The 26,196-nt window shown below is 43.0% G+C and overlaps 1 protein-coding gene and 1 long non-coding RNA gene across 13 annotated transcripts in view; one reads left to right on the top strand and one right to left on the bottom strand.

Moving 5' to 3' along the window:
* LOC114594276 (uncharacterized) overlaps positions 1-330 on the bottom strand; it is a 29,755-nt gene extending 29,425 nt beyond the window's left edge. For both annotated transcript variants that reach the window (XR_003705927.2, XR_003705928.2), the window contains exon 1: positions 212-330. This is a non-coding gene — a long non-coding RNA (uncharacterized LOC114594276). The remainder of the gene's footprint in view (positions 1-211) is intronic.
* The window catches only part of TIAM2 (TIAM Rac1 associated GEF 2), a 129,107-nt gene that overhangs the window by 36,454 nt on the left and 66,457 nt on the right, over positions 1-26,196 (top strand). For 9 of the 11 annotated variants that reach the window (XM_077925881.1, XM_077925880.1, XM_077925879.1 and 6 more), the window contains exons 3-7: positions 8,093-8,183; positions 8,772-9,965; positions 13,488-13,923; positions 21,653-21,825; positions 23,069-23,293. In XM_077925881.1, the coding sequence (XP_077782007.1) occupies positions 8,778-9,965; positions 13,488-13,923; positions 21,653-21,825; positions 23,069-23,293 (2,022 nt within the window). In that variant the 5' untranslated portion in view covers positions 8,093-8,183; positions 8,772-8,777. Of the gene's footprint in view, positions 1-578; positions 664-7,514; positions 7,661-8,092; positions 8,184-8,771; positions 9,966-13,487; positions 13,924-21,652; positions 21,826-23,068; positions 23,294-26,196 lie in introns of those variants that run through there. The other 2 variants (XM_077925877.1, XM_077925878.1) reach the window with 2 other exon arrangements.

Genomic DNA, 26,196 nt, shown 5'->3' with positions numbered 1-26,196 from the left:
AAAATAAAAGCAAGAATCTGTCAAGTTTGACTATGCCTAATACTATGCTGCACGATAACTTTAAGGACTTTATATAAGAAATATAACATTCCTTCTGTGGTTTGGGAAGTTGCTTGTTTATCTAGGCGAACTATATTAAAACGAAGAAAGTTAAAGTTATGCATTATTAATTAATATATAGACATATATTTTAAAGACACTGAAGTCCTACCTTTTAAGCAAGCAAACCTTTATTCAGCAAGCCTTTTAGTAGCTTTCCTATGGCACTTTGGTGGTAATTCAGGAATGCAGGGTCAAACAACAGCCTAGTCATAGAGTATTCCCTGAAGGCTTAGAGGCATTATGGCAGGCTGTCCAGGCTAATCATTTCAAGCGGCCCATGGAAAACCACTTTCTGGTTAAGTCTGCATCATCCTGTTCCACCAATGGAAAAAATTGAACATGAGGAGGGTGTGTAGCTTGCAGACAAAAATATATCCAGCGTAGCACAGAATCTGTTTTTAGCCCATAACTGCTGAACATTTTGGAGACTTAGACACAGTTTCCTGGCTTACCAGAAGCAGAAAAAGAAAGGGAGAGTCTGTGTGTATGTATGCTAAACGGTTCTGTGACACGTTTGGAGAAACGGACTGGAGCAGAAGCTCTGGGCAGCAGAGACTTGGGGTAAGGAATCTAGTGGGATACGCAGTCTGCTCAATAAGAAAAGAAGTTGTGAAGGGGGAACTGGGCAGAGTGGTTCTGTTTGTGATTCTTGGCTTTGAACTTTTGCTTTCCTTTCCAAACAGATTAAGAGGGACACATTTCCCTTTCAGCAGTCTTATGAGCGACTTTGCTGAACGAGCTAGTGGCTGCCGTTGTTTAAACCGTTGAGTTAGCTGCTATTCAAATTGTCTTACAGTTTGAATAGTAAAAGATTTATTTTCTTACAGAGAAAGATTTCTGTAGTAGAGCTTTTATCCTGCCTGCATACAGTATGACTAATCAGTAAATAACTCTTGCTTGCTCTCTTGGTTGTTTTTCCCTGAAATTTACAGTGTATAAATGCATTGCTTAACTGTCTGAAAATTTACTTTATTGTTATTCTGTATTACTTATATATTAGATGAACACTTCAGGTCTGAACTTGCTCCAATATTGAATTAAGTAACTTAAAAAAAAACAACAAAGTACGGATGCTTCCTTCTCCCCTCCCTCCCTCCCCACCCACCCCCTGGCTAGGATGGATCTTTAGACTATTGCATAGCTTTTCAGATGGAATGTTATTCATATGCCACACAATACAACCATTCTAATGATACCTTTGCAGTTCCAAATGATAAGTATCTGGCAGCTGCTGTTGGAATCGACATGCTACAATAGATGGAGCCTTGGTGTGATCCAACAAGACATATTTTATGTGTTTATGAAAGAAAAATGCTACTGAAAAAGAGGAAGTGTCTTTATTAAGAGTGCTGATCAATATTTCCACTAGAATGGAATTGCCAAGTTGATATGCCTCCCTTGGTGTAACTGGCATCCTATTTTAAGCCACTTACTTTGAAATAATTGGCTTTAGTGGCATTTGGCATTTTGTTCCAGCTTTATTTAAAACTAGTTTATTAGTTACAGGATAGCTGCGAATGGTCCCAGAGTAAGCTTTTTGTGCGAAATCAAGAAGGACTTCATGCAGCAATAAGAGCATCAGTGGTTTGTCTCAGTTCAGTGGCTGCTCTGGGCCAGCACTGGCATTCAAGGCCACATCAGCAGTGATGCAGCAATGAGCCACACCACTGAAGTGTCAGGCAAAGGCATTGGCTTTGGCAGAGGAAGTAGTTGATGGGCTGGGAAAGGATGTGGCCAGAAATGCTTAAGCACCCTAGGTAGGGAAAGGAGAGAGTCTGTGACTAGGAGCTGCAGTATGTCAAATGAGCCTGTGACCATTTAATTCAGCTAAAGGAAGGTGAAGTTGTGTTTTCTAGCAGAAAACTAGTATAGGAAAAGAGCCTGAAGGAGTAGGCACTTTTGTTTCTAGTCCTAAAAGTAGCCTTCTATGTTGGTAGAGTTTGCTGTTGGGGCAAGTTGGTCTCCGTCCAACTACCCATGGCAATTGGAGGATGTTCATTAGGCATGAGTGGGGACCATGATTCAGGGCTTTGCAGAGGGTGGTGGCTGTGTAGCTATATGATAAGACTAGAATGAAAATGCACAAAACCCCAGTGTGCACACAGGCATAATGGAAGCAGTGTCATAGTTGGATGGGTTTTGCACTTTTTAGAGGAAAGTGGATCTTTATAGTTGGGATTGCCTCACACTATTATCATTTCTACAGTACATTCTGCTGTACAGCGTACTTAATCCATCCATCTATTTGCCTACCTTATGGAATAAACTAAGGCAGTAGGTACCGTTATCAGGATACCAGATGTACAGGGATTTGGGGCTCAGTCTCCCACATCCAAACCCAACAGTCTATCCACTGCATCACTCTATTAACCTAAGCGACATGATATGGCATGATTGAGGTCTTCACTTTCTTTTTGTTAGAGCGGATCTTATGCACTATTAATGTTCAGACCTATAGACTAATTTGTGTTCATGTGATAACTTCCTTCTAATTCTAAACTGCAATGATTTACTTGTTTGCAATTAGTACTGTTGGTATGTGCTAATTTGACAAATCTACATTGGAACTGATGGCTGACCACAAAGTGTAATGCACTGGTGTGTCATTTCCATTATATCCTTTTCTACATCCCAAATTGAGAGGGTGCAGCGGAGACAGTAGGCAACAGCTGCATGTCATGTGAGTAATCATGCTGAATCTTGAGTATACCCAGAGGACCATTTCCAGGAAGACTGCATAGTAAAGTTGATTCCACATGATTTTAGTCTTATCTTAAAGTAGTGCAAGGAGTGGTGATTTGAGTTTGTGTTACTTACTGTGACTACAGAATCAGAAGGTCATTGCTATTAAGGAATAATTAACCTGGAAGATAAGGATGTGATTTTGCACATGAACTAGAATAAAGCGAGATGAGTGCCGCAACCCCAGAGTCGTTTGCGGCTGGACCTAATGGTCAGCGGTTCCTTTACCTTACTAAAATAAAGTAGTCCACATTTAATCTTCAAAATAGAACATGTGAACAAGAAGTGTCTACAATTGCACTCTGCAATGTGCCTTTCTTTATTTATTTTTGAGATTGCTGTTCATAATTTTTAGGCTGCTGATTTGTGGAACGTATGTAGATTCTTTGGTTTCAGATTTGGTGAGAGACCGTTCTATAATGGTGTCAAAGTGGCATTACAGCTAGAATACATACAGTGGTGCCTCGCAAGACAAAATTAATCCGTTCCGCGAGTCTCTTCGTCTTGTGGTTTTTTCGTCTTGCAAAGCACGGCTATTAGCGGCTTAGCGGCTATTAACGGCTTAGCGGCTATTAACGGCTTAGCGGCTTAGCGGCTTTAAGAAAAAGGAAACAAACTCGCAAGAACTCGCAAGACGTTTTGTCTTGCAAAGCAAGCCCATAGGGAAATTCGTCTTGCGGAACGACTCAAAAAACGAAAAACTCTTTCGTCTAGCGAGTTTTTCATCTTGCGAGGCATTCGTCTTGTGGGGCACCACTGTAAATCATGCTTCCAGTTGGAATAACTGAACCCTTTAAGACTAAATAGGAATATAAAAATCATAATCATTTGTATTTGTGTGGCTGCTCATTCCTTGAGTTTCTTGGTATATAATTTAAAATAGTAAATCTGCCAAGAATATCATAGTAGCATTAGTGTGTGTGTGTGTGTGTGTGTGTGTGTGTGTGTGTGTATAGGCATAGGAGTGTTGCTAAGATTGTAGAAATCAAAAGCTCTGCTTTTGGTTTGCAATAGCATGTGACTAAGATGCCTGGTTTTCAAAAATGCAGTAAATTATTCCAGGAAGTCTTCTGTGAAAGAGCTGAAAACTGTTATGCACACATCTCCACTCAGTTGCTTGATATATAAAAAAGTCACGTGTGGCCTTGGCAAAAGGCGCATGAATGTAATAATCATGTAAGTGGTTTTGTCCTCTTACATTTGCAGTTTTACTTTTAATACAAAGTGTTCAACTTGACAAGGAAATATACTATATCCTTGTGCGGCTATCCAATAACATAATTTCCTATTGAATATCCTGCTAATGCAAACATCGTGATCATACGTGTGCATGAGTTATTGACATAGGATTGTGATGATAGAAAAGCTGTTGTGAACATAGGGAAGAGCCCATCTAGTCCAGCATCATTTCTCACAATGCCCAACCAGATGCTTATGGGAAGCTTGCAAGCAGGGCATGGGCACAATAGCACCCTCCCTGTTTGTGATCCCCACCAGTTGGCATTCAAGACCCACCCTATATCTGTGGCTGAGATTTGTTTTAACTATTTTACTCCTGAATTTTAGATTGTTGTAACCCACCCAGGGACTGTGGACGAATTGTGGGTAATAATAATTATAAGAATGCCACCTCTGATACTGGAGGTCTTGCACATCCATCATGGCCAGCAGCCATTGACAGCCATATCCTCCATTAATCTCTCTTAACTCCCTTTTAAAGCCACCCAAGTTGGTGGCCATCCGTTTATCTTGTGGTAGGGAATTTAAGTGTGGGAAGAACTTGATTTGGCTGTCCTGAAACTTTCCACATTCGGCTTTATTGGTTGACTCAGGGTTCTAGTATTATGAAAGAGAGAAAAACCTCTCTCTATCCACTTACCCCACAATTATTAGTATTAGCATTATTGTCACATATTTATTTATTTATACCCTTCCTTTTTTCATGGTGGCTTACAAATAAAAACCAAGGTGAATAACTTAACACATCCTTATCATGTCCTGCTTTACTCGCCTATTTCTAAACTAAAACACTTCAAATGTTACAGCCTTTCCTCACGGAGGAGTTGTTCTAGCCTCATGATCATTTTGGCTGCTCACTCTACTGATTTGCAAGAGCTAGGTAGACGCCATTTTATTTCACATCACAGCAGTGCAGTAAAATAACATCAAGTTTGTAAGAGGAATAGGTGGACGTGTTTGTCTCGCCATGGAAAAACCCATTGGCTGAAATTAACTCTATGGCCATTGGCCTTTAAGAAGCCAGCAACCTTTTTTTGCGGGGGGGGGGGCGTGCACTATATTTTTCTTATAAAATAGCCTCCCCTTAACATTTCCTCTGTCATTTCCCCTCTATGAATTATAAAATTCAAGGTCTGGTTACACTTTTCCATTTTGTTATTTATTCTAAACATGATCCATTTGTATGATGTCAAGATCCCCTAGACCTTGAATCCATTTGTTTGAATTATGTGATGTTATGTGATAGTTGTGAAGACTTGTTGGCTAACAAAAAAAGAAACCAATTGCTTGTGAATATTCAGGTGCTTTGAATGGTCCTACCTGGGACATCCACCCAAATAAAGCTGAATCTGCTGCGTGGCAGAACCCTTGAAATGACCATCAACTGGATGGTTACTGGGTTGTGTCTGGGATAAAGAACTGGTGACAATAAACAGAATTCACTGACTTTATTAGGACCTAAGAACCACAAGAATGAGCCTCATCAAGCCTTAGCTTATGCTGCCCACCCTCCAGCTGTGTTGCAAGGAGATTTCATTTCTATTTTAGATCATCCATAGCTTGTTGTGTTGTTCAAACTCAAATAAAATAAATTCAGACTTAACTATAGTGTGTTGAAGCTAGCCAACTTCAGGCCGCGTTTATGAATCTAGATTATTTCAATTTAACCATAATTAAGTTAACCACAGTTTAGATTTTGGATGATGCACTGAACCATGCTTAATCTAAAATGGAAATGAAAACTTCTGATCTCACATTTGTGTCTCACTGGAGGAAGAAAGGGGAGTCGAGGAGAGTGCAAGCCTCACAACTGCAGCTCAGTCATGAAGAGATGTAGCATGCAGAAATTTTCATTCAGATAGGAATGGGAGAGCCCGTTCCTTGCAAGTCTGGAGAGCTACTGCTAGTTAGTGTAGGTAGTACTAAGCTAAATAGACAATTGTCCAACTCATTATAAGATAGAGATAAAGGAATGCCTCTGTGGCAGATCTAGCCACAGTGAGACAGCCTAGCGTATGAATAAAGTGAACAAGTTATAAATGATTGTGCGTTTATTACCAAGTGTAATCAGGACTGAAACACATAGTTCTAAGTGCTGGCAAGCTCTTGTGTTTGCTTTCTGCTGTTAGGAAGTTGCCTTACATGATAAGAAATAGTGCTCCATGACAGTACTTTTCACATGCAGTGCTTGTAGCCTTAACTGTTCATTGTGCTGAGTGTCAGCTCGTTTTGCATACCTGCCTTTGATAGACGTATTTATTAACCATCTTCATTGTATTGGTGTACAATGGAGGTTGTATCAGTGGCTTAAGTTTGAAGAATTGATGCTGTTATACTGAGGTCTATAACAGCAGCTTGCTTGCCACTTGCTCTGTTAAAAAGGATTATTCTGTGAGTGCATAATCATGGTAGAGACCAGATGGTCTTTGACTGATTCTTCAGACAAATTGGGCTTCATGTCCTCTTATAAATAGAAATAGGCTTCTGAAAGTTGCCTTGTGAATGTAGTTTATGTTCTTGTAACTTGGGTTCTGAATATAAATGCTCTCATTGGTGACTCCTCTGTGTTTCATTGGTCAATAGTCCCCTGGAGATTTCCATTTACACGGTAACAAGGGGCATGCAAAATTTATGTGGTGTTTTCCTTCCAATCATCACTGTTGTTTTGTCTGTATCTTAGCATTGTGCTGTGCCTGTTACCAAAAACGTGCTTTATGTTGGTGACATTTATACATTGAAGCAATTAGTACTTACAAAGGAGGGGGTGTCATAAATATTTTTTAAAAGGTATTTTTGTTGGTGTAATAAGACTGAGTCACAGCACTTTGTATCAGAGTTACACAGCTAATTTTCTATTAGTGAAAATGTTCATGACTTTGTATACATTGATAATGCAGGGTATAATCTGGAAAGTCATTGTCATTTGTTTGCTGAGCTTCTTTGTGTCAGTGCTATAGTAAGGCTTCATTAACTTGTAGATTAGTGATTTATTTGTTTGAACAAGTTTGTGTAATATTATTATTATTGTAAGTTTGACAAACATTACAATAAAATACCTGCTTTGTTTTTTAGAAAGCGTAAATCTCTATTCACCTTTAGGGCAGATATTCTTAAAATACTTAGGGCTCTACAAACATAGCTTCTAGAATGTACATCAGATAGCTTAAAGTTATAAAAAGAAATTAGTCTCTTGTGTGCTTTAGAAATACAAACCTTATAGCATCGTTCTACGATGCTGATCTATTTGCTTTGAAATTCAGCTTTCTGTATGCTCTCTGAATAAGTTTCTATTAGAGTCAGTTTCTCAAAAGCTGCTTTTGTCCCTTGGTGTGTGCAACGCCTGGTGCTTTCCTTTTGTTGTTCTTACTTTTCTGGCAGATCAACCTTAAAATACAAACAGAGTTTGCCAGCTGGTAGGATGAGTGAATTACCCAGTGGCCTTTTACCTCTGGGTCACAGCTGGAATTCAGACGGGATTGTGGATCGAGAACAACAAAAGCCCCACAGAGATTTATCAAACTATAATTTGAGATCCAGCTATTAAACAAAAAACTTTGAATCAGCATCTCACTTGATGGTAATTTTAATTGTAATATTATGCCTTGGGATACTTGGGCCTGGTTCAGATGTAATGCCTAGCATGGTTTGGCAGTATATGAATGTGTCCAAGTAAACTCAAAATTTCAGGCAGATGTAGTTTGCCCACAAACCCACTTTAGACCATGGTTTGTAATCCTTGGATGTGGGCAAGTTTGCACTAACCATAGCTTGTCTGGCTCCACTGAAGCTGCAAACTGATTTGCCAAGACCCTGAAATTAAGGGAAGGAATATGAGCATAGAAGGAGCACATGAGCACCACCCGTGGTTTTTGTGTTAGCATGGTTAAGTCATTTGAAATAATTACTGCTAAGTTAATGGTCTAAAAAAGCATTATATAAAACATTAAATACAATATGAAGACGTGTGTATTAACTTGACTGAGACATTACCCAACCACTTGTTTTACAGGGATTCATGTGGAATTATGTGGTGACCAGCTATCAAGATAATGCCAAGGACACAGACTGGTTATTCCATCTACATTTGAGTGATTGTTCAGGTTTGTCTGATACAAAAGTTTTCATTTTGAACCAGGAAGTGCTGTGCAGAATGAAAAATGAAAGCAGCCCAGCAGATCTGAACTTTGGTTTGCTGAGAATCTATAAATTCAAGCCATGACATGGGTGTAGCACAACCTTTAAGTTACATTCAAACTATCTGTACTTTCTGGAAACAGTTGAAGACATTTTTGTTCCAACAAGCTTTTCCAGCTGGATAAATGGGTCTTTACCATGAATGTCCACTTGTTAGGGTTTTTATCTTGTTTTAAATGTATTTGTTATTGTTATTGTGTTTTTAACTGTTTTATTTATATGCAACTTGCCTTGGGATGGTATTTTAGAAGGCGGTTAATAAATTAATAATGATGATAATAATTTATAAGGTAGCTTCCAGGATAATTCCTATGCAAACTAAATGTGCAAAAACAACAACAACACAACATCCCTTGTTTTGTCCCCAGGAAAAAAAATCCACATTAGTGGAATTTTCTTATAAGCAATTATTTTTAGAAGTTTAAATTAAGACTGAAAGTTTACTTTGTTAGAGTGTTTTAATAACCACAGCTGTTCATACTCTCTTGATTTAGTGAAAAATGGGGAATTCAGAAAGCCAGTACAGCCTTCAGGGAACAAAAAACCATACTAATTCTACACCCAGTGCCAAGCAAAAGCCCTGTTCTCTGAAAATTCGCAGCATCCATGCTAAAGATGAGAAGTCCTCTTCCACGCAGGGATGGAATCACAGCACCAGTGGCACAAACTACAAATCTCGAGCAATAACCAGAAGTTGCCTTTCTCATTTCAAGAGTACTCAGCCTTATTCTTCTAGACTTGGTGACACAGTAGTGAAAGTTTCAAAGGGTAGCAGCCATGCCAAACATAGGACGCACAACTTGGGAAGCTACAGTCAAGGGAGTAATAATGCAGTTTTGCCTGAGAAATTGCACTACATTGACTTTGAAGCTACCAGCAACCATGTTGCTTCCAGGGAATGTAATGGGCATTTCTTAAATTGCTATGGGAAGAAAGAAAGCCCACCATCGGATGACAGAATGAGTCCAAAAGTCCTCATTAAGACACTGGGAAAGTTGGATGGGTGTTTGAGGGTTGAATTTCACAACAGCAGCAGCAACAGCACAGTCTCCAGAGAGGATTCCAGTGGACCAGTTCAACTCTTGCGGTACTCGCCTACTTTAGAGTCTGAAAAGAATAATGTGCTTGAAGTGAAGGAAACATGTGGCACAGACTATGTTGGAAGTCACCGCCTGTCAGCCACTGATTCAAGGCTTAGATCCAGTAAAGGGAGCTCTATTAGCTCGGAGTCTTCGTGGTATGATGCTCCGTGGGGAAATAATGGAGACATGAATGAACTGGATGGGTCATACTTGTCTAGGAGCACCCTCGATGCAAGTATCCAAGTTGAATTTCCCCAGAATGACTGCAAGAAACCATTGAACCAAAGTTCGTCTCTCTCTTCCCTCCGTGATTTATATAGGGATTCAAATCTAAGAAGCTCCCAAACCTCTGATATTGGGCTCTCTGCAGATTATATCAATGCTCACCATGCTGGTTTAAGCAACCGTGTTTCATTTACCTCAGCCATAGACGTTCCTTCTAAAGTAGAGCACAGGGGACCTCCGCAGTACTCTTCCTACACTCTGCCCTGCAGAAAATCTGCAACCCTTAATGAAGACGCAGCAAAGAAGGAAACGCTGAAAAGCCGTATGCGCAGAATCAGTGATTGGACAGGAAGCCTGTCAAGAAAGAAGAGGAAACTACAGGTATGTGGAGTTTCAGCCCAAATTTCTTTCAAAAGTACAAATCTTAGCCCCTTTCCCATTAATGCATATGACAACTTGGTTTGTTTCCAAGTCTTTTTGTTCAGAAGTGTGTGTGTGTGTGTGTGTGTGTGTGTGTGTGTGTGTGTGTGTAAATGATAGCATTTTCTCTTCAAAATAACTCAACTGCTCCAGTACAGTGGTCTGAAAATACTGAATGGTTGGGAAAACAGACCACTGGACTCAGACATTTTAAAAAATAAATAAATATATGCAATGTTGCTTTTCAGTTAGACATCTTCAGGGTGTAAAATAACCTTAAGACTTACAGGATATCTGCAAGATTGCTGATGTACCCATGCACAAAATTATAGCCAACTTGAGTGTTCAGAAAAAATAAGGATTTCAGAAATGTTAAGTATTTATCCTACCCCAGTCGAGCCACTGCATTGTACCAGCTGCAGCTTCTGCACAGGGTGGTGCCCACCTGTCTCCTTTCCTGGACTGTTTCAGCAAACCTCTTGGCTGAGGTATCATGCAGGATGGTTTTGTAGCAACAGAAAGGTACGGGAGAGAGGAGGGTTGTGCGCAGGTATTGGAAATTCATGTGCATATTCTCTTTGCATAAACTGAAACCCAACCAGCACATTTTACATCACTGTTGACATTTTAGAAAGTCCACATTTTAAAATTCATTAGCATTGGTGTACAACATGGGCACGATGGGTGTAATCTATGAAGAATAAAGAGGTCCGAGATTAGTGTATGTCAGGGCTGGTTCTTCTCCTTGGACCTCTGAATAAACATTCTGATAGCAATGGCTTTTTTCATGGGAAGAACGACCTTTCTAATGACAGCTGCAGCTGTGGGTGTACTGCAATGGTGTGGCTGCATGTTGGAGGTGACTCATCCTGTCTAAAGCGTGACACAGCTTTTTTGATGAGTGACCGCTTAAGGCAGGGGTTGTCAACCTGGTCCCTACCGCCCACTAGTGGGTGTTTCAGGATTCTAGGTAGGGGGTTCTACGGCGCAAGCTGAATCCTCCTTCCATCGAGCACTGGTGGGTGGTAGGGAAATTTTACCATCAAGAAAGATGCATTAGTGGGCGGTAGGTATAAAAAGTTTGACTACCCCTGGTTTAAGGAGTGGGCAGTGTTGCATGCCATTCAGTGCTTGTGATGTGATGATCCGAAGCACACTGTTAAGACTGATTCTATTTGTTCTGTCCTTAATTTCTTTTTAAAGTTCAAAGCAAATCCTTTAATAAAGTCTATGGAAGCATCAGTGGAGAAAACAATGTAAAACATTTGGGAGGTTCTTCTGATGGCGTGGTGAACAGCTGCCTTGGATAGCTCTTTCAGTACTTAATATTATTAAGTAATTGTGTTCGCTTATGACTTACTCTACACATGCACATGTTCTATTTTAAGCATTTCAGTAATAGTGTCATGCAGGGATACTCCACCCAACAGAACTGATTCTCAAACACTATTGAGAAAGATATTTATGTACAAAGATATTTATTTGGGAAGAGTCTCCTAGAGCTCTGTGGGAGCTGATGGTAATTATTACCTTCTGCTATCAGGCCCTATAAACTACAGTTCTGTAATGATCTCCAGATAGACTAACATACATATAAGCAGAAGATCTAGAAAATGAGTGCTGCCAAATTAAAATCAAAATCATATGTCAAGTATTCGGCTCTGAACAGTTGAGTGCTCTGCCCATCTTATAAAAATTCCTTCACATAGTCACAGCTTGTGCAAATGGGGAACATACAACTTTGCTCTGATGGATCATTAGACTTTCAGAAACACCAAACAAACATAATGTTCCAAAAGTTATTGCTTAAAAAATACTTGTCCTATATATTAAAGATGAAGGTAGAATTAATGGTATATGCCAGTCTTGGAGATATAGTTAGGTACCTTCCCAAACAGGAGTCTACAAATATAGTCACCACAGTTGTCATGGTGACCATGAATTTAATTCTGGCACTCAGAATTGAGGTGTAGTCTCTAGCAAAGAGAAGCTGTGGTATTTTGCCCTTTAAAATTATAAACAAACAACTGCCAACATTTTCCCTACTCAGAGTGCAAATTTCATTTCCAAACCATCTCTGTCGCTTTGTCAATCCTACTCCGCCATCCTGCCTCGGTCCTCTGATTGGCTGAATGGGAGCTGGCAGTGTCTTTTTCAAAATTCCCTTTTATTTATTTTTTTGTACATGCCTTTTCTGACTCTCTCCGCTGCTTTTCTGTCTCAGAGTGCTTGTCTGTTTCTTGCTCATTTTTCTGGTCTTCCCCTCTTCACTTATACTCTCCACCCCCCTATACACACTTTATGTACAGAGAATTGCAAGAATGAAAGGTGGGTTAAAAACTGGGGTGGGCTTCTGTGGAAGATTGGGCATACTTGTCTTTTGTTGCCTTAGTACTGAAATTGATTTCTGATGGGGATGCATGCATGTCCCTCAGCTCAAATGCTTGCAGAGCCTCCAGGCACTCAAGAAGTACCTCCACCTCGTCCTTCCCCTTCCTCTGTCCCGAGGCTCCCCAGAAACTTACGTTGGGGCAGAAGGAAGGCAGAGGCAGCTTAGCCTTTTCCCCACTGGAGGCTGGACCTCTCAGCATCAATAGCTGCATATGATGCTGCACATACAGTTCCACTTTAGGAGAAGGCCCAGTGTCAGAAGTTTGGCAGCTTGGGACTGTGGCTCACAATCTGGCAAGGTATTTCATGGTTGAATGGTGCACACTGACTGGTGCAGTGTTTATTGTCAGAGAATGGCCCTTAAGAGTTATGAAAACAGCATATATACCAGCTGTCCTGTGGACTTATGTACAGAAATGGGTCCAAATAATGAATGAAATGCAGTTCTTCTGCCGAAACGAAGCAGATCTGGCCCTGTAAGCTGCCTGGGTAGGATACCACCTGTGAGAACCCTATATGAGGTGCTCTGTGGAACCGTTCAAAATTATTCCTTATAGAATAGTGAATGTTTTGAATTAGTCAGAACATTTTAGTACAATTATAATTATACCAATGCAGTCATACCTTGGTTTTTGAACAGCTTAGTTCTCTAACGTTTTGGCTCCCAAATGCTGCAAGCCCAGATGTGATTGTTCTGGTTTGTGAACGATTTTTGGAAGCCGAATGTCCGACTTGGCTTCCACCGCTTCTGGCTGGCTGCAGGAGCTTGCTGAAGTCTCACTTTGGTTTCTGAATGTTTTGGAAGTCGAACGGACTTCCAGAACGGATTCCATGCAACTTCCAAGGTACAACTGTAATAAACATACCTTGTGACTCCAAAAGAAAACATTGCCATTTGTCAAAGCTAAAAGAAGATTTGTAGTCCTCAGGGCTGCTTCTGATGCCTGCTGCCATCAGACTCTGTGCCACAGACATCACAGCAGTTGCTGCTGTGCTGTAGATTTCATATAAGACCTTAGAGTCAGCAAGTGCTAATGTTTAAGGGGTGGTCAGGACTCTGCTGATTTACGAACTTTACCACTTTATCCACAGGAAACAAAATGCAAAGATTCAGGTGAATACTTTGACAACGGAATTGAAAGTCTTTCTCCAGACACTCTTGCTCCCCCACATTTCTCTGGTTCTCTGTGGTCCGCTGGCTCTGGCCAGTTCTTCCCACAGAGAAGTGAGTCTGCTAATGCAATCAGCAGTGATGTCCTGAGGCAGAACATTTATGAGAACTTCATGCGGGAGCTTGACCTGAGCAAGACCAACAATGAAAACACAGACACGTCCACAGGAACAGAGGACTCGAGCAGCGAGTCGCTCGGCTCCTTAGAACAACTGGATCTGCTGTATGAGAAAGAACAAGGAGTGGTCCGCAAAGCTGGGTGGCTTTTCTTCAAACCTCTTGTGACCCTACAGAAAGAGAAGAAACTTGAGTTGGTTACTCGGAGAAAATGGAAGCAGTACTGGATAACACTGAAAGGTCAGTTATGGCTCATGGTTCTTAACTAATGTAGACTGCATTAAGTGGCAGCATTTGGCAGTGCATTTTAAATTTATTTCTATTCTGCATCTGTTCTGGAAAACCTTTCAATTACTAGGACAGAAGTTATCAAAAGCATATTTATAATGAATGTTTTATGGTTCCCCCTTTGTTACCTTTTTGTTGAAAGATTTCAGAAGATTTATCCCATGTGCAAGTATTCACGATTCTTGTAACTCAAATATGTTCTGTCTGTTCTAGTTGCATGTGTTAATATTTCTTACTCTTTTGCTTATTCCCTGGTCTGCAACCAGGTGCGTGCTGCTGCAGTTTACATTCTGAAACTTTTAGAGTAAAAGCCACCGACAGGGTTGGCCCCACCATCCTTGAGTGTCCTTCCCAGAAGTATCATCTATCTTAATCCTCTTCTGGTTGTGTGCACTTTCTCATTATTGTATTGTTCATTAAATTTATATACCGCTCTTCATCTGCAGATCTCAGGGTGGCTCACAGCATAAAAGTACAATATGTGAAGGTAACACATGAACCACTGCACATGCATAGGCATCTTCAGTGCAAAAACATGGACATCTGGAAGTGGGGCCACAGTAATCGCATGATGCCTCCATTATGGGATTCACATGTCAAGGGGTCTATCGTAGAATGGAAACTGAGAGGACATTATTGTAGTGTGATTGGGAGAGATAATTAAGAACATATGTTATTATGGTACTGGTACTTTTAACTGTACACATCTGGCACTTTGATAATCAGTGTGCTTTTTGCTGGAGTGTGAGGGTTCAGACTGCAGACATGTAGCACTGGGCTCTGCAGCACTAACCCTCAGCCAGTGCTCACTTTTGTGTTGATAGAACTTGCAGTACATAGCGGGCTGTCTGAGCATGAATAATCTATGTTTCCTGGACATTTCCCCAGTTTTCTTCCCTCCTCATAGTAATGTCTCTTTGTCCTTTAACTTTGCTTCCATTCAGTTTTAGTTCCATGAAGCAATACTTTGAAAAGCAATGTCTTTTTAAAGAGAAAGTGGGTCAATGATAAATCATGTTATAGTTGAATTATTGTTATAGTTGAATCATTTCCTGCTTGGGCAAGATGGCAGGTATAAATGTCCTTGCTGTTTGACTTCTAAACTGTGAGTGTTGGAATTCAAGTCTGTTATGGCGTATGACCAAACAAATAAAATTTTCTTATAATTCAAGCCTACTTAAACTTCATCCCTTCTGACCTATAAGCCTTGTTGCCTAATGCAGATGTTTGGCAGGAGACCTGATAATAGTTACTTAGCATTGAAGGAAAGTAGCTCTGCATGTGCTTAGAGCACCATGTTACCTCACCTGTTTCAAGGCTTGAATTCTGACAAATGATTCGTCTGTGTGTTTGTAAATATTTTCTTACTGATTTTCAAAAGTACAAGAAAACCAACAAGACAGTTATATCAGTCAACATCCAGTGAAGTTGGTGTATGCAGAACAAAATAAACACCAGTGATTCCTAGGTTATGTTAATCGCTGGATACTTTGTAGGTGGATGTCAAAGACAATGGCTGGATAAATTATATGCATTGCAAAGCATGGATTAGGATTAATTAACTTGGAGAGGTGGTGATTTTCTGCATTTTTGCAGGGTTTGTCATTCAGCACATACTACTTCAAAGAAATATTTTCTGTGTGTGTATGTGTGTGTGTGTGTAATTTATCTCTGTGTTATTATGCTAAAGGAAAGGATGGAGTCAGAAGGGAAACCCCATTTTAACAAGATTTGCCTGTTCTAGAACACATTAGGCACACACTGTACAGTAATCACTGTCATTGTCTAAAAAGTGGAAATGCTGGTTTATTTTAATAAAGCTGGAAGAAAAAAAATTTTCTTCCTTTCTAAAGCTGGAAGAAAAAAGTTTTTTTGTCAAGAAAATAGGAAGCTGCCTTATTACTAAGTATAAAATCATAGAATTGTAGAGTTCGCTTTATCTGGACACTATACTTCTGGTGATGCAGCCTAGAATAACATTAGCTTTTATTTGCTGCTGCTCCCTTCTCTCTCCTCTTTGCATTCACACTATTAACTCATGTTAATCTTGGGGTCTACTTAAGACCCCAGATCCATTTTACATGTACTACGGATAATCCAGGTGTCCCCAATCTTATATTTGTACAGCTGGTTCTTCCTGCCTAACTGTAGAACCTGACATTTGTTCCTATTGAACATGAGACAAGGGTGGCATTGTGGTCTAAACCACTGAGCCTCTCGTGCTTGCCAATTGGAAGGTTGGCAGTTCGAATCTGTGCGATGGGGTGAACTCCCATCACTCTGTCCCAGCTTCTGCCAACCTAGCAGTTCGAAAGCATACCAGTGCAAGTAGATAAATAGGTACTGCTACGGTGGGAAGGTAAATGGCGTTTCCCTGCGCTCTGGTTTCCGTCACTGTGTTCCGTTGCACCAGAAGCCTGTTTAGTCCTGCTGGCCACATGATCTGAAAAGCTGTCTTTGGACAAACGCCAGCTCCCTTGGCCTGAAAGCGAGATGAGCTCCACACCCCATAGTTGTCTTTGACTAGACTTAACCATCCAGGGGTACTTTACCTTTACCCTTTTTTTTTAACCTATTGAAATTTGTTTTGTTAGTTTTGGCCCAGTCCTCCAATCTGTTAAGGTCAAATTGAATCCCGATTCTGTCTCCTGTGGCATTAGCTGCTCCTCTCACTTTCGTGTTATCTGCAAATTTGACGAGCATCCCTCAGTTCCTTCATCCAAGTCATTTATAGAGACACTGAACAACAATGGGCCCAGGACAGAACCCTGCGGCACCCCTAGCTAAATATTATTCACTGGCTGGCATTGACCTTCCAGGTTTTTAGGCAGGAGGTGCTTGGAGTTGAACCTGGGGCCTTCTGCAAGCAAAGCATGTGCTTTTCCACTGAGCTGGGACTTTTCCCAAAGAAGTCAAAATATTGAATTAAATGTTCAATTAAAAGGTTAAACCTTTACCTCTGTTTATTTTCAAGTAATTATGCCTAAGTCCAGAGTGCATATTGGATTTATTTTTAACGGGGCAAAGGCCCTAAAATGATAAACCAGGCCTACTGACAGCCTATGTAAAATCAAAAGAGTAAGGACTTTTGGATTTTTGTAGCAGTAGTATATATCTGGCTTGCTTTCGGTAAATTCATAAGCTTCCCATCCCTGAGACTTCTCATACTACAATTGACATATTGGTGTGCCTCAAGACAAAGCATTATCCAAAATGTTTGTTCAGTTTCACAATTGACTTCACTGATGTTGCCACCTGTTGCTGCTCTGGGCTTCATGATGACCTCTTCTGCTAAAACATCCTAGCTTTGTAGATGTTGTGGTAGAAATTTGCTTGGTTTCAGATCATTTAACTTGTCAGGCACTTGGAATCTAATTGGCCAGATATCAGTGAGTGTTCCTAGCTGTATAAATGGCTGGAAGCTTCTGTTTGTGCTTTTAACTTACTAAACTAAAACCACTGATTTGTGGAGGTGGTATTATTTTCTGTGCCGTCTCTTGAGCTATGTTTAGTTTTATCAATGACAGGAAAGATTACAACCATCTGGTCACCTGCCAAAAGTGAATTGATGGGTGTCCTGAGACTTCAGCAGTGCTTAAATGGCCATCAAGATCATTCCTTTAATATGGAATGTTTTTCTTTACCATCTGTCCACCCTAATTAATTTATCCGGGCAAGGAATATTACATTCCAACCACGTTCTGATCATAGCACATATGCTGTAATCTGGTCCTGGAAGCAGAGGTGGGGGCAGCCTCAAGAAGGCTGTCTAGTCCCATCTGTGGGCAGAAACAGGGGCTGTCATTTTATTTCTTAATATAAAGGGGTGGTAGCTGATTAAGTTCTAGAACAGACCCACTGAAATCAATGGACTTAAATCAGTTAATTCCACCGGCTTCAATGGGTCTGCTTAAGTGTGACTTAGTTGGGTATCATCTATAACCTCCCAGTTCCCACATAAAATGACAACATAAAATCATGGTGATAGCTAACAAGTGTGTTTCAAGCATGCACATTTTGGATAGCTTTTTAGCAATTGACATTATTTGGGATTGCTAGATTTTTAACAGGATACATTGTCTGCTTCGAATTGACAGCTGTTGTTTACTATCTTACACCTCAAGGATAAACGCATTTACCTGGCAGCAAAATCCAATGATTTCAATGAAACTCGGGGCCGGCGGTAGACCTTTCGGTCTCAAATTTCAGCTGCGCCATGTGTGATGCAAAAATCTGGCACCCCCACTTCTCACACTCCATTTTAAATCATAGCTGTCATGTCCCTGAGGCTCCATGTGACCGAACCAGTTGCAAACACCTAAATCTGCCTCTGTTTCCCATAGCAAATCTATTATCTCTGGATTTCATGCATATGGCCTTCCCCTCTATAAACTTGCCCTAACATTAAATTCAGATGTAAAAGGCTTGCTTTCTGTAGAGAACTGATTAATAGGTATATAAATCCGGACTTTTTTTAGTGGTGGCACCAAAATATAGAATTCCTCCTCTATATACAGTGGTACCCCGCAAGACGAATGCCTCGCAAGACGGAAAACCCGCAAGACGAAAGGGTTTTCTGTTTTGGAGGCGCTTCGCAAGACGAATTTCCCTATGGGCTTGCATCGCAAGACGAAAGCCCATAGGGAAATGCTGGCGGTCGGGAGCAAAGACTTTCGCCCACAGCCGGCCTTCAGAAGAGGACCTCTTCTGAAGGCCGGCGGGGGGCAAAAGTCTTTGCTCCCCCCGCCTGCCTTCCCCCCGCCTGCCGGGGGCGATCTTAAAATGCTGGCGGGCGGGAGCGAAGCGTTCGCTGCCGACCCCCAGCATTTTAAAATCTCCAAGGGACAGCAGAGAAGTCTCTGTCCCGGGGAGGTTTTAAAATGCTGGGGGTCGGGAGCGAAGCGCTGCCGACCCCCTGCATTTTAAAATCTCCCCGTGTCCCGGGAAGGTTTTAAAATGCTGGGGGTCGGGAGCGAAGCGCTGCCGACCCCCAGCATTTTAAAATCTCCCCGTGTCCCGGGGAGGTTTTAAAATGCTGGGGGTCGGGAGCGAAGCGCTGCCGACCCCCTGCATTTTAAAATCTCCCCGTGTCCCGGGAAGGTTTTAAAATGCTGGGGGTCGGGAGCGAAGCGCTGCCGACCCCCAGCATTTTAAAATCTCCCCGTGTCCCGGGGAGGTTTTAAAATGCTGGGGGTCGGGAGCGAAGCGCTGCCGACCCCCTGCATTTTAAAATCTCCCCGTGTCCCGGGAAGGTTTTAAAATGCTGGGGGTCGGGAGCGAAGCGCTGCCGACCCCCAGCATTTTAAAATCTCCCCGTGTCCCGGGGAGGTTTTAAAATGCTGGGGGTCGGGAGCGAAGCGCTGCCGACCCCCTGCATTTTAAAATCTCCCCGTGTCCCGGGGAGGTTTTAAAATGCTGGGGGTCGGCAGCCCGACCCCCAGCATTTTAAAATCTTCCCGGGACACGGGGAGATTTTAAAATGCTGGGGGTCGGCAGCGCTTCGCTCCCGACCCCCAGCATTTTAAAACGCTGTTCCGAAGGGGGGGGGACACCTGCCCCAGCCGCCCCACTTCGGAAAGCTGTTCCGAAGTGGGGAGGGAGGGCGGGGACATCTGCCCCAGCCGCCCCACTTCGGAAAGCTGTTCCGAAGTGGGGAGGGGGGGCGGGGACATCTGCCCCAGCCGCCCCACTTCGGAAAGCTGTTCCGAAGCGGGGAGGGGGGGCGGGGACACCTGCCCCAGCCGCCCCACTTCGGAAAGCTGTTCCGAAGCGGGGAGGGAGGGCGGGGACACCTGCCCCAGCCGCCCCACTTCGGAAAGCTGTTCCGAAGCGGGGAGGGGGGGCGGGGACACCTGCCCCAGCCGCCCCACTTCGGAAAGCTGTTCCGAAGCGGGGAGGGGGGGCGGGGACACCTGCCCCAGCCGCCCCACTTCGGAAAGCTGTTCCGAAGCGGGGAGGGGGGGCGGGGACATCTGCCCCAGCCGCCCCACTTCGGAAAGCTGTTCCGAAGCGGGGAGGGGGGGCGGGGACATCTGCCCCAGCCGCCCCACTTCGGAAAGCTGTTCCGAAGCGGGGAGGGGGGGCGGGGACACCTGCCCCAGCCGCCCCACTTCGGAAAGCTGTTCCGAAGCGGGGAGGGGGGGCGGGGACATCTGCCCCAGCCGCCCCACTTCGGAAAGCTGTTCCGAAGCGGGGAGGGGGGGCGGGGACATCTGCCCCAGCCGCCCCACTTCGGAAAGCTGTTCCGAAGCGGGGAGGGGGGGCGGGGACACCTGCCCCAGCCGCCCCACTTCGGAAAGCTGTTCCGAAGCGGGGAGGGGGGGCGGGGACACCTGCCCCAGCCGCCCCACTTCGGAAAGCTGTTCCGAAGCGGGGAGGGGGGGCGGGGACATCTGCCCCAGCCGCCCCACTTCGGAAAGCTGTTCCGAAGCGGGGAGGGGGGGCGGGGACATCTGCCCCAGCCGCCCCACTTCGGAAAGCTGTTCCGAAGCGGGGAGGGGGGCGGGGACATCTGCCCCAGCCGCCCCACTTCGGAAAGCTGTTCCGAAGCAGGGAGGGGGGGCGGGGACATCTGCCCCAGCCGCCCCACTTCGGAAAGCTGTTCCGAAGCGGGGAGGGGGGGCGGGGACATCTGCCCCAGCCGCCCCACTTCGGAAAGCTGTTCCGAAGCGGGGAGGGGGGACGGGGACATCTGCCCCAGCCGCCCCACTTCGGAAAGCTGTTCCGAAGTGGGGAGGGGGGGCGGGGACACCTGCCCCAGCCGCCCCACTTCAGAAAGCTGTTCCGAAGCGGGGCGGGGGCGGGAACACCTTCTGAAGGCGGGCGGGGGGCGAAAGTCTTTGTCCCCCCTGCCTGCCTTCCCAGGGGCTTTTAAATCGCCTCGGAGAGCGGAGAAGTCCTCCGCTGTCCCGGGGTTTTTTAAAAATGCTGGGGGTGGGAAGAAAAGCCCTTGTTCCCCCCCCCCCCAGCTTTCAGAAGAGGTCCGGGGACAGACTGTCCCCGGACCTGGTCTGAAGGCGGTTTCCCTAGGAACGCATTAATTGATTTTCAATGCATTCCTATGGGAAACCGTGCATCGCAAGACGAAAAAACCGCAAGACGAAGAGACTTGCGGAACGAATTAATTTCGTCTTGCGAGGCACCACTGTATGTTTGCCAGTCTCCTTCTTTGTATTTCCTACGTGTCTCTGGAAGCCTGTTTCCTTCCAGCTTTTAATATTTCAGGATGTACCACTTTTAAGACTGTTCTGTTTAACTTTAGGGATCCTTAAAGTCTGACAGTCCTCTCTGTTGGCCTCCCAGAGGTGTTGTAACACATACCTCTTTTGTTTGGCCTTTGGTAGTTTGCAGCAGTCTTGAGTGCTGGGTTTTTTTTAAAAATGTATCCCTCTGCTAACAGAAAATCTGTGATAATAAGCAATCACAATAGTTCACATCTTTAACCAGTTATTTGCATAAATCCGGGAACCTATTTGGGCCAGAGTTCTCAGATGTGTGTGTATAAAAGTTTGAAGATGAATATGTTGCCCATACTTGTTTAGTGCTTCCTGTAGAAAGTTGCTCCCAATTCCAGCTGCACATATGAACATTTTAATATTGTATTTTAAGAGGATATGAGTTTAGAAAGATCCAAGACATAAACCAGAACTACTTTTCGTTTTTACATTTTTCGTTTGAAAAGGATGCACCTTGCTGTTTTATGAGACTTATGGGAGAAATTCCATGGAGCAGAACAGCTCGCCTCGATATGCCCTGTTTGCAGAAGACAGTATAGTGCAGTCTTGTCCAGAACACCCCAAGAAAGAGAATGTTTTCTGTCTCAGCAACTCTTTCGGTGATGTCTACTTATTCCAGGTATTCTGTTTTTGGTTTTTGTGTTTTATCATTAAATGAAGTCATATTGTATTTAAATCAGTGCTCTTGGAGTAGAATTCTAGATCATGTTGTTTTGTCTCTGTTCCTTCTGTGTGCTCCAGAAATCTTAGATAAACCCTCTTTCTTTAGGAATTCTACTCACCAGACCATAAAGTAGCAGACCAGGAAGCATGCTATCTAACTATCTAAAGGTAATTAGGTAGAGGGACTTCCCTAAGATGGTTGGATGGTGCCTTGTACGCCTCCCTCTGGCAACTCCTGCAGCCAAGCTGGTGCCAAACATAATGGTCTGCTTTCCTTTGGACCACATCAGTGAGACTAAGAGGGGGGAGGCTTGTCGTCTAGGCAGTCTAGAACCTCCATACACACTGCCTTGGATTGTGCCCCAGAGAGGTTACTTCAGTGCTCCTAAAGCATCAAATACAATGCAGGTGGCAACAGTTATGAGTTACCTGTCTCTGCTGCCACAGTGGGTGCTGTGATTCTTCAGTGGTTTGGTTTCACCCCCACTGGCACACTCAGTTGTCTCTCAAGACAGACGGATATCAACATATAGCTAGACCAACAATTCTAATGTTTTGGAATGCATAATGGACAGGCATACTTCTACACAGCCAAGGGCTGCTTCAAATTTGTATGTTTTTCCTTAACAGAAAACACTTTGCCTCTGTATAAGAAAAGCATATTGATTGAAGAGGCCCATGATACACTGCAGAAAGCAATTGCAAAAAATTAGGAAGGGAGTGCATTGCATAGCTATTAAAGTCGGTGTCTTGTCTCCCCTCCCTTTGTGCTTGAAGAAAATTTGGTGTATCCTGGTTCATGCATACTTTCAAATGTAACTTTAGTTCAGTATATTTTTAAAAAATTAAACTAATAATGGGTTAGGTAATTGCCATTCCTGTAGCCAAGCATCATGTGATGAATGTCATCTTTTATACAGAGTTCTTCCTCTTTTGATAAAGAGTAAGCATTGCTAGTAATTACAGTTGCCAGTTGTTCAAGGAAACATTAGCATAGCAGAAACCTTTTATTATTTGCAGACTTTGATGGGAAATTTGCATATAAGCAACATGGTGCAATGAAGTGGGGAGGGTAAGTGGATCCCACTTAGACTGGCCCCACACTGTTGTTCTTGACTGAAGTTGGTTTTGGAACCCACTAGATGCTATTATAGTGTTTTGTTTATAAAGTTAATTTTCTTGCTTTTTTCTTTTTTCAGGCTACAAGCCAGACTGACCTTGAAAACTGGGTTACAGCAATACACTCTGCTTCCGCATCTCTCTTTGCAAAGAAACTTGGGAAAGAAGATACGATCAGATTGCTGAAAAATCAGACCAAAAGCCTTATCCAAAAGATTGACATGGATAGTAAGATGAAAAAGATGGCTGAGCTGCAGCTCTCAATTGTTAGTGACCCTAAAAACAGGAAAGCAATTGAGAACCAGGTAATAAACAAAGGATTGATTCTTGCAAAGAGTATCACTCTTCAGAGTACACAGTTTAAGCACTTTGAGGCTAGAAAACAACTATCCCTATGGATTTACATTGCAAATGGGAGCATCACTAGTGCCTGTATGATGCAGTAGATCAGACTGAATTGTCGTTTACAGGCAACTGCTCTTGGAGTCAAACTTCCCTCCTGTGGAAATCTTGAAAGAAGCAAAACAAATTTTCATTTCACTTCCTGCTATGTAAATTGAGGGTTTTATAAATAAATCATTTATATTTCAGCTCAAAAAGAAGCCCCACTGGCCAACAACAAAATATCAATATAATTAAAATGAACATCTCCCTAGCTGCTCCCCTGTCCAGAATACATCCATCCCACCCTTTTCTCAATGTTCTTGACCAAAATTAGGTTATTGGATTGTAATTGTGGTTAATAACATTAAATACACTTCCCTCTGGGGTAGTAAATCTTCATTAAGAGTGAACCTGGTTAGCATTAACTGTGATTAACATTTGTGTCAAAGGAATGCTTAATTAGTGTTCAGTGTGAAGGGAATTCACCCTAAAGGGGAATGAGTTCACACTCTGCTCAGCTCCCTTGTGCTAAATTAACCACAACAGGGAAAGTAGGAGCTGCTACACACATTGTCTTCAGCACAGGAAAGCTATCAAAACCAGTATCTTCATGGCAAGTTCTCCCTTGGTTCATACATGTGCATTCTATGGAGGTTGATCAGCCTCACTACATTTCAAATAGACATGGCCCTGTTTCACATTCCTGGCAGTGGTAGTGGCTATTGGGGCACCGTGCTGGGCTCCCCTCTTGAAAAGACAGCAGACCATTGCAGCCTTACCCATGCTGCCCTTCAGCTGCTACTGCCTAGCAGCCATTGGTTAGAACATGGCCACTCCAAACCTGATTAGGCTGTTGCCATGACTAATGCATCCAAGTGCTGCCAGGTTTATCTAGTCCAGTGCTTCCCAAAGTTGCCAAGAACGTCTCTGGGGTGTGTGTGCTGGAATGATCCAGGGGGGGGGGTGTAGTAGCCTCAGGTGCAATGGGGGGCATTGAATAAAAATAAGGGGGTGGCGGAAGCATAAGGAAAGAAAAAAATGAAAAACCATTCGTACATGTTTCATCTGTTGTGTACTGCCAAGTTGGGCGCCGTTGCAGGACAACAATGCCTCCCCTGGATCTGGTGGTCATGCTGGAGGTGAGGGGTTTTCCTGGGCTTGAGTGAACGCTTCTCAGCTTCACCCAGGCCTGGGAAATGGATCACAGCTTGCCTGCCTATTTGGCCAAAGGCAGGCAAGCTGTGGCACCAGCCCTGCCCCTTCACTTAAAGAAGGTAGATTTCCAGGTGACTGTGGAGTAAAACAATTTCTGAAAAGGGGGCAGTAGGCCAAATAAGTTTGGGAACCTCTGATCCAGGTCAAATCCCCCAAAGTTGGCAATCCCCCAAAGTTGGCGAGCATTTCCATTGTCCTCAGTCATGGGAAATCCCATGTTCTGGTTTTTTCTAAATGGTCTGGTTTCTGGACAGATGCAGAAGAGACAAGATTAATTAACAAAGGCTGCATTCAGACAGCTTTTTATTCTATCCTCTTGTTGTTTTCTTCCCTTTCCTTCCTTCCACCATGTTTCAGCTGAATTTTCGCATGACAAAAATTCAACTTATGGAAATCTTAGCACAAGTGTAGCTGTCATTTGTGCATTATTTGTTTCTGTGAAAAATCCACTTGCAACCATATTAACTTGCTAAATCACAGAAGGTTTGAGCTGTAATTTTCCTGAAAATGTATCTGAATTGTTAAATCTTTATACATTCATAGTAATGGGTAGATATCATGTATTTGCTCATAGCAAATACAGAGACTGAGCAAACAACACTTTAGCAAATTGTAGCTGAGTGAGCAGGGAGGCTGTTGCCTATGAAGGCCCATGCTACAATGTCTCAAATACTACAGTGCTCTTTGTATTTTCATTTTAAAGGAACCTGTAAGAACACAGCCAGTATCATCCACAGCATATGAAGTACTGTGAAATAAATGTGCTTTAAATGGAATTAACCATTATGGCATTATGATTATAAGTGTGAAATGATCTTTAACCATGACAAGGTGATGGGATCTCCAGTTTTATATCTTAGATGAAAGAGCTGTTTCAGGTACAGTTGCAGCTGAACTGAATTTAGCAGGGATCAGGAGCTGAATCTGCAGAAATCACTATGTTCTGCATTATATGTAGGGTAGATGCCAAGTCTATTAGAAAATCTTAGTAAACCCCATGTTCTGTTTAATGCTGAAAACAGGCCCTTAACTGAATAGAAAAGAAGTGTATCTTAGGCTGAAATTTCATAGAAATTCATAAAGACCTTCCCTACCTGGATCAAATGTTTCACACAGAGAGTTCAGGGAGTACTATATAGTGGCATAAAAATGGCATGAGTGAGATTATAATAAGGCGGGCTCAGTGGCACCTACAGATGCCAGTGTGCCCACCAACATCTCCTATGGTACCCACAAAAGGTCTCAGTAAATGCCTCCTCAAAAATACAGAGTGCATAACACGACTGCGTTTCCTGTTCAGTTCTTGTGTGCTCCGATTCTGCCTGTCACACAGTGAGCACACCCCCTTAAACATCGCATTTCACTGGGTGCCATGATTGGACACCCACACTCCTGTCTCTTCTGAACAGAGGTGAGGTGCAATTCACTCCTGCCTGTGACCTAGTTTTGTGGTGTCCAATGTAGGTGCCTTTAAAAGGAGATAGAAATGCCTCTTTTGTAAAAGTTATCACTGACTAGAAAAACACATGGTAGAATAGTTCCTGCCTTCCTGCCTTCCTTCCCGCCCCCTCCAAGTCTCCAAGCTGCTGAATTTTAGCAATGCAGTGCC

The sequence above is a fragment of the Podarcis muralis genome, chromosome 3, assembly GCF_964188315.1.
Source record: "Podarcis muralis chromosome 3, rPodMur119.hap1.1, whole genome shotgun sequence".
NCBI classification, from domain to species: Eukaryota; Metazoa; Chordata; class Lepidosauria; order Squamata; family Lacertidae; genus Podarcis; species Podarcis muralis.
This window is presented reverse-complemented; position numbering and strand designations above follow the sequence as displayed.